Raw genomic sequence first — 8,330 nt, forward strand, 5'->3', positions numbered from 1 at the left:
TCACTCTATCACCACGGATAATGGGACTTAATTTACCGACTCAACTTTTAGGAGCTTGGTGTCCGATCTAAAAATCAAACACCAGTTAACCTCAGTAGAGCACCCTCAAGACAATGGACAAGCTGAAGTAGCAAATAAAGTCACATTGGCCAGGTGGTGCACGAATTCCCACACTTTTGTATTGCTATACCAACAAGTGCACTGGGTCGTCCAAGTAATACCTGAGCGAGTCAGGGTCAATCCTATAAGGATTGTGGTTTGAAGCAAGTTATGGTTATCCTGCAGGTCTTAGTCAGGCGAGTCAGAATTCAGTTGGATTGATGCAAGGGCAATTAATAATAGGAATAAATTGTATAAATTAAAATTAGTAATAGAAATTTAGTTGAAGATTGGAGTTGCTTTGTCTTTTTGAATTAACTCTGGTATCACTGTCTTCTCTGCTTGTGAATAATCTCTTCTATGGCAGGTTGTATGTGATCAAAGCCATTACCCGTGGTCATTGATCTCCTCCGCTCCAGATCAAACGCCATTGCCCATGGTCATCCAATATGACAGAGGGTGAAGCTATAGCAGTTCATTTTCTTGGCGATCCTACTTAAAATGCCACAGACAAGGTCGAATCTTCCAGATCAGAGAATGCTGCTTCTTTGGATTCTAGACTATCCCACAAAGACCCTAATCTCCCTTGAAATCGGCTGAACTAGTGTCTGAGAAGTCCCCAACAAAGTTGTGGATTAGCCGTCTGAGAGATGTATAAACATAGATGTTGGTTCGCGCTTTCCGGCCACGTATTCACACGAACCCAAGTAGACGCGGGTGTTTGTCAGACACGTTCGTCTTAGTATGATGAACAGAGTTGATTGTCACTGATCATTCTATTCACCATGTTGAAGAACGAATATACATCTTAGAAATAAATCTGACATAGATCGAAGAAGAAACAGTAATACTTTTATTAATTCATAGGACTCAGCAGGGCTCCTCCCCTCAACATAGGAGGTTTAGAAACTCATAGTGATGTGAAAAACAAAGTGATACACAAAAATATGCTGAATGATGGTAAAAGATGTTCAAATAACATAAATCAAATCCCTTAAATATTAAACTAATGACTAGTAAGGGTAAAATAGACTTTTTAGTGCTAAAATTCACTTCTGAGGCCCACTTGGTGAGTGTTTGGACTGAGCTTAAATGAGAGCCAGGTTCTATGAGGTCTTTTGGGCATGAAATGCTGGTTAGGGGGTCCTCTCTAGGCATTTGGATGCTGGGCTCTACTCCTTGGGTGCTGGACGCCATAAAGGGGGCAGGAGGCTGGCATTGGATGCCAGTTTTGGGCCTTCTAATTCACAATAAAGTATGAACTATTATCCATTACTGGAAAGCTCTGGAAGTCATCTTTCCATAGCCATTGAGAATGCTCCATTTGGACTTCTGTAGCTCCAGAAAAGCTCTTCCGTGTGCAAGGAGGTCAGATTCGGACAGCATCTGTAGTGATTTCTCTGTCTCTGAATTAGACTTTTGCTCCAGCTCCTCAATTTCAGCCAGAAAAAACCTGAAATTGTACAAAAATATAAAAACTCATAGTAGAATCCAAAAATGTGAGTTCCAGCTCAGCCGGAAAAATACCTGAAATGGTACAAAAACACACAAACTCAAAGTGGAATCCAAAAATGTGAATTTAACACTAAAACCTGTAAAAACTTAATAAAAACTAAACAAAACATGTTAAAAACTTCATGAAAACTAGGCCAAAAAGCGTATAAAATATTCGCTCATCACAATACCAAACTTAACTGTTGCTTGTCCCCAAGCAGCTAAAAATATAATAGGATGAAAAGAAGAGTAGGATGCAATAAATCTCTGAGTTTCCAATGAGCTCAGTTTCAATTAGATGAGCGGGACTTAGTAGCTTTTTGCTTTTGAATAGTCTTGGCATCTCACTATCCATTGAAAATCAGAATGGCTGGCATCTTTAGGAACTTAGAATCTGGATGATATTATTGATTCTCCTAGTTCAGCTCTTTTTGATTCTTGAACACAGCTTTTTAGAGTCTTGCAAATCCGCCATAGATCTACCAAATGATTGAGAAAGGAGTTGAAACCAATTTGATTTAGGGAGGATTACAGTACCTCCAATCCCTGATGAAGTACTTTTTCTTTGAATTCCTTCCACTGTGATTTCTCTACACTTGCTGCAATTTATATTCACTAGTTCTGTTTTGATTTCCAGCACCCAAATCCTTTTATTATTCATGCAATTCAAGTTTCCTTGCTATTTAATATTCCTACACTCTTAATTCCAGCACTTTAATATTCAGTCATTTACTTTTCTTGCAATTTAAGATCTAGTTCTTTTAATTTCTTGCACCTTAAGTTTCAGTCAATTTAGCTTTCTACCATTTACTTTCTTGTCAATTTACATTCTGCCTTTTTGAATTCCAGCTATTTCCTTCTGTTAATCTAATTCATCAATATTAGCTTAACTAAATTCATCACTTGAGCATACTTTTAATTCATTCATGCAAAACTATCGAACCTCACCTCACAGTTTCTCATTTGAAAATTCTTCATCATCTGACTATGCCTCAACACAAAGTTTCTTCCAAAATCCATACAACTCATTTCACCAACCACAAAATCCATTACACTACACAGAAGACTCACTTCAACATTCACAAAATTCATTCCATATCCCTCAACACAACTTCACCACAACACATCCATGTCACCAAAATTACTCTCAACCTTCATCTCTTGAGCTAGCAGTTGAGGATTACCTTCAATGGTCCAAAGAATCTTTGGAAAGCCGAGACCAAGTCCTTAAAAGACAAGAACAACTCTTGGAAAGACATAAAAAATCCTGGAAAGAAATCCTCCTCCAGAAGATTGATGGGCACTTAGAGCAAAGTAGGAGAAACATAGGATTGCTAAGCAAAGAAGATGAAGACCAATCTGTAGGTATAAAGGAGGAAGTAGAAGAGCAAGATGAAGAGGCCCCTGTATCAAGTGAAATTTCAATGAAGAATGAGGTGGTGGAGGTATTTGAACCTGTAGCTCCATATTCACAGAAGCTAATTGAGGTGACAGGGGAACATGAAACTTTACCCCAAAGGACTCAATGGAGTATCATGTAGAAGAAGGGGAGGAAGTCAATCAAGGAAGTTCACACTCAATGGAAGTAGAGAGCTACATGGATGAAGGGCTCATTGAACCACTAATTCAAGAGGCTTTTGGTGAAGAGAACACTCCAATAATCACATAATTACCAAGTCTTAGAATCAAAGAAGTAAAGGCAACTGACAAGAGCACCAAATAGGGGATTGTGACCAAGCTACAAAGGACAACATTCATGAAGCAAGAAAGGTCAACTGAAAATAATCCAGCCCCTAAACTACCAGCAAGCAAGGTTAATCAAGCAAATAACCAAAAGACGCTTGCTGGGAAGAAGCTAAGAAAGGGGGCATTGACTGGCTCTTCCTTCTACCAGAGGTCACTTCTCTTAACAAACTGGAAGAAGAGGAAGAAAGTTGAGCACAACATGTCAAGCTAATGACATTAAAAGAGCACTTGTTGGGAGGCAACCCAACCTTAGGTAACATTTCATTTCTCTGCTTTGTTGAAAATAAACAAAGTTTGGTGTTGCCCTGCAACAATCTGTTTTCAATATTTTTGGATAATTTCATCAATTTCAAGAAAAAGTGTCACACTAAGTTTCTAAGTTTGGTGTGCCACTTATATTTTTTTTATGGAATGAGTTTAGCAACACCACTTGTTTGTGTAATCATAACGCCTCTGCATTGTTATCTTTCTTTTGGTGTGGCATTCTTTTTCTTTCTTTTGGTTTTAGTCATTATTTTGTTTTTGATACTTTCTTTTATTTTGCTTTTCAACTGTTGTTGTTAATACCTCACCAAGAAATCCTTATTCGTGACAAATATTTCTCTTGGTGATTGTGTTATTAGCATAGAACAGGTTCTTTTATTTAGTTGTATTTCAAATAAATTGACATATGATTGCATTCTAAGTTTGGTGTTACTATGCAACAAAATTGATTCCCAATCTTCACTGGATACTTGCATCAATTCCAAGTGAAAGTGTCACACTATGTTTGGTGTACCACTTATCTTTTATGCAATGTATCATGCACACCCTCTTATCTTTGCAATCACAATGTCTCTGTTTCCTATGCCTTCATTGTTATTTTTCATTTTGCTTGCTTAAACACCTGTGCTACTGACATTTCATTGTGTAAGACACTCATGACCCATCACAAATCCCATAACCATTGTTTTAATTGTTGCTTGAGGATAAGCAATCATTCTAAGTTTAGTGTAGAAAGGGGAAGAATAGGAGGAAAATGACAACAACAGTGAAGATGGACTACAAGGAGGTAAAGTTCCTTTTCCTCTTATTTATTTCCAATACATTCAATTGCATGATTGTCTCTTATTTTCTCTGTATGTATGTGTGTTATGAATAAGCATAGCTTGAATTTTGAATTGTAACATGTTGCTGTGATATTATGACTACCATCTTGAATTCTGTGAGTTCAAAGCAATTTAGTATCATGATCATAAACAAACAAGGGCATTAAAGAAGAACTTACCATGGGCATATGAGTACTGAGAGGCTAGCATGATTAATTGTTATTGCTCAATTGTATTTGGCACTACAAGAAAAACACCCATTCAGGTACACTTGGAAAGTGTAGCTAAAAGTGAAAAAAATGATGCCTTAGGCTACGGCTATGCTTTTTGGGCTACGGCTGCGCTTTTTGGGGTGATTCCTATTCGGCCGTTGCCTATTCTCAAAGGCTACGCTTTTCTGCACCAAGAGCTACGTTGTTGGTGTTTGGGAATAGGCTACGCTTTTCAAGTGATGCTGTTCAGGACCAAAGGCTACGCTTTTCAGCTTTCATTCTTCCAGAATAGGCTACACTTTTCAACGCTACTGCATCACTTGTAAAGCGTAGCCCCATTGTATACCATAGCTACTTTTTATAAGCGTAGCCTTAGGTCCCTCTTTTTTTTTTGTATACTATAGCTACTGTATATAAGTGTAGCCTTAGATCTCTTTTTTTTCCTCTATATTATAACTACTGTATATAAGTGTAGCCTTAGATCTCTTTTTTTTCCTCTATATATACAAATGAAATAATCAACATAAATAAACCTCATACTAACACTATAACTTCAAGGAAAACAAATCAACATGCTTTGAAGACTTTTCACAATAGTATGACCCAAGCTTCAGAACAACTTCAGTGCCACATCTACATTAAGCAACAAACCAATCAGGTCCACCAATCACTCCCATAATTGTACCATACATAGCATAATCACCATCCTAAAAGAAAAGTAATAATAAAAAGGGCATTAGTATTTTAATTTGGACTTGAATGATGAACATAAAAAGAAAATAAAAAATAATAAAAAAATAACTAACCTCTTTACATTCCTTCAATTCTCCAATTATCTTCTGAGGTGTAATCTCGAGAAAATCTTCCGCAAGTGAGTAATAGTGATCACGTTTTTGAGCACTATTTGATTTTAAAGATCATATAAAGAAAGCAAAATTTTAGATATTATGTAAAGGAATATAGTAATACTATAGCATAGCCATGAAGCTTTAAAAAAAGGTTGAACCTCGTATTAACGTTGGAAAGGGGTTTCTGACTAATCAGAAATCTATCAAAGTTTTGTTTATGCTTAATGGTGCTATCAACCTGTTGCAACAATTCGGTACAACAAAAGGGAAATAGAAAATTTAGTTAGCAAAGACAGTAAACTTTAAGATTAAAAGAAACAGAGGAGTGGCGGCAAAGACAGTAGATGCTGGTGGCGCTGGGTGAGTAGTGAGAAGCAGTTAGAAGATGATGGCAACAGAAAAATCACGCAGTATAGAAATCATAGTAACAACCTAAATAGAAAATCATAGTTAAAAAAATATGGAAAAAGAAAAATAACAAGAACATGAATCAACTAATAGAATCAACCAACAGAATAGAATCACAGTAATAATAAGTTAACTACAATAATTAAAAAAGAAAACTCAAGTAATAACAACATAAATTAGATATGGATAGCACTCAAGATATAAGCAGAAAGACAGCAAATCAGAAATCTATGGGAATCTGCAGGCTGTGTTTATAGAAATGGATAGCACTCAAGATATAAGCATAAACCTTCAAACCTTGTCCCAATTAAAACTATTTGTGCTGACCTAACTTAGAATTTTAGGAACATGAAGCACAAATCAAAACACATGAAATTAGTTAACAGATAGAGTGAAGAGGAGGTACCTGTCACAAATTTGAACCTATTCCATCATGGATGCCATTCTTTGCTGATCAGCTTCTAGAAGTGATTCAAAACCAGCTAACATGCTCTTATCCATGATTCAACCAGGGATTTTGGAGAAGAAACTCAAACCCAAGGAACGAAATTGAAACCAGTTAACTAATAATAATATAGGATGAAACTAAAGTCCAAAAAAAATAGAAAGCAAACAAAACTTAACTAAAGATGAAGCAGAATTTTGTGCAGAAGATGAAGCCTACTAGTTCTTCTGGGAATTTGTGCAGCTTCCTCTGAATTCATGTTTCCTCTAATAAAATCAACAATGGAATAATCAATTTGGAATCAAAAGTGATCAGAAGCATTAATAAAAAATAAATAAGCACGAGTGACCAGAAGCACTAATAATATGCCTTATAATAAAAAATAATATGCATAATAAACTAAATTCACTAATGAATCCAGCAAGAGTGATTAGAAGCACTAATGAAACAGAAATAATAGAGTTGTTGTACAACAACAAAAAATATTCACTAACCCTTCGGCAAGCTTTAACTATATCTGACTCTGGGAATTGAGCACCACCTCGAATGTCCTATCACCATAAATAAAAGCAAATAACTCAGCCTCACTAAATGGAAGTAGAAAGAGGGAATTTGGATGCACAAAGTATACCTTGCTATAGTACCGCTTCAGCAACATTTCCTTTGCCACCCTGCACATGCCACAAAAATAGAGTAAATTTGACATGACTTGCATATGTTACCAAAATCATAAGAAAGAAGTAACATTTATTTTTACAAGACAACATAGTGTTTTAGGTATAGAAAAAGAACCTTGTTGCACAACCACTCAGTCCAAGATGGTTCTTTGCATAGAGGTGAAACAAGTATCAAACCAAGTACACGTTGTCTATACTTCATCTATTGTAAACAGTAAACACATAAAAACATTAAAAAAATTGAACGATCCATCATTGAAACTCTAATGTAATTTAAAAAGGGGAGAGGCTGTATAGCACCAACATAATAACTTACAGCAAATAAGGTAAGAATGTAAGCCCCGGAAGCTACTCCCATGCACATTACTGCACTAAGACTGCAGACAAAAAGAATGTTGGGGTTAGATTGCCTTCTCAAAACAAATAACTGCCAATATTCAAAGCCTAATGGAAATTGGTGTAAACTAATTTTCTTTATGTCATTAAATGGAAATCAATTACAGATTAAGCTTGAACTTACTCACCCAAAAAAGTTGAGAACATCAGCTATTTGATCTGCTAGGTCGTCAACAGAAAGAATTGGATAATCTGGAACAATCTCAGGAGCTCCCAACTGTAACAACTCTTGAACAAAGTACAAGATGATAAGAAAGCAAGAACTTAAAATATTATCAATGAAGGAATTTATAACAGTGAGGAGATATATACATCAAGTAATACTGCAAAACAATCAAACACAGCTTAACATGATGAGCACAAAACAATCAAACACAGCTTAACATGATGGAAGCAGGAAATGAATGCTTAAATTACAAAATGTTGAAGAAACTGGGATCAAAAAACTTCAAAATCAAGAGAAGTAACATATTAAACCTTTTTTCTCAACCTTGTGCCTGCCATTCATGGCACTTTCCTGAAACAAAAATCACGAAAATATCAACAAGAGAATTTCAAGTCAGAAAAAATCGTGTAATCCAATGTCAATCATATAACACACGTTGAAACACCGAAGCAAATCCTTGGCCTGTTCCGCATTATAATCCTCAGCCAGAGTAGTCCATAAACCAACAACCCCTTAACCCAGCAGCCACATACCTGAAAACCTGAAAATAATTTGGAAACATCAAAACCAAAAACAAATTAAAAATAGAACATGATGCTTCTTAATTAAAAAACAAATAATCACAGAACCTCCCCTAATCAGAACAATAATCAAAACCCTAATCAGAAGTTCCAATCATCAAAATCCCTAATCAAAACAATAATTATTTACCTGAGCTTGAGTAGAGGTTAAAGAAGAGAAGAAGAAGAAG

At 35.9% G+C, this 8,330-nt stretch overlaps 1 protein-coding gene across 12 annotated transcripts; it reads right to left on the reverse strand.

Annotated features, from left to right (window-relative positions):
• On the reverse strand, window positions 5,165-7,960 carry LOC107609854 (pollen-specific protein SF21-like). Of its 12 annotated transcripts, none has more exons than XM_021105883.1 (11): window positions 7,891-7,960; window positions 7,542-7,630; window positions 7,334-7,394; window positions 7,132-7,219; window positions 6,972-7,048; window positions 6,882-6,891; window positions 6,520-6,589; window positions 6,302-6,392; window positions 5,646-5,725; window positions 5,446-5,539; window positions 5,165-5,346 (listed from the first exon to the last, which is right to left on the reverse strand). In XM_021105883.1, coding segments are annotated over exons 1-8 (423 nt in total). In that variant the 5' UTR covers window positions 7,918-7,960; the 3' UTR covers window positions 5,165-5,346; window positions 5,446-5,539; window positions 5,646-5,725; window positions 6,302-6,391. The 12 variants fall into 12 exon arrangements, with proteins under 12 accessions (XP_020961542.1, XP_020961539.1, XP_020961534.1 ...); XM_021105880.1 differs by having other exon boundaries at window positions 6,302-6,424; XM_021105875.1 differs by having other exon boundaries at window positions 6,835-6,891; window positions 7,891-7,958.

The sequence above is a fragment of the Arachis ipaensis genome, chromosome B07 (assembly GCF_000816755.2).
Source record: "Arachis ipaensis cultivar K30076 chromosome B07, Araip1.1, whole genome shotgun sequence".
In the NCBI taxonomy this organism is placed as follows: domain Eukaryota; kingdom Viridiplantae; phylum Streptophyta; class Magnoliopsida; order Fabales; family Fabaceae; genus Arachis; species Arachis ipaensis.

Excerpts from the sequence above, each read along its gene's own strand:
- LOC107609854 (XM_021105876.1), bottom strand. The coding sequence starts at position 7,917 with ATGGCAGGCACAAGGTTGAGAAAAAAG. Across the intron at positions 7,220-7,333 it reads ACATTCTTACCTTATTTGCT|ATGAAGTATAGACAACGTGT; the intron begins GTAAGTTATTAT and ends TGTTTACAATAG. Across the intron at positions 6,590-6,834 it reads TAGTTAAAGCTTGCCGAAGG|AGGAAGCTGCACAAATTCCC; the intron begins GTTAGTGAATAT and ends ACATGAATTCAG.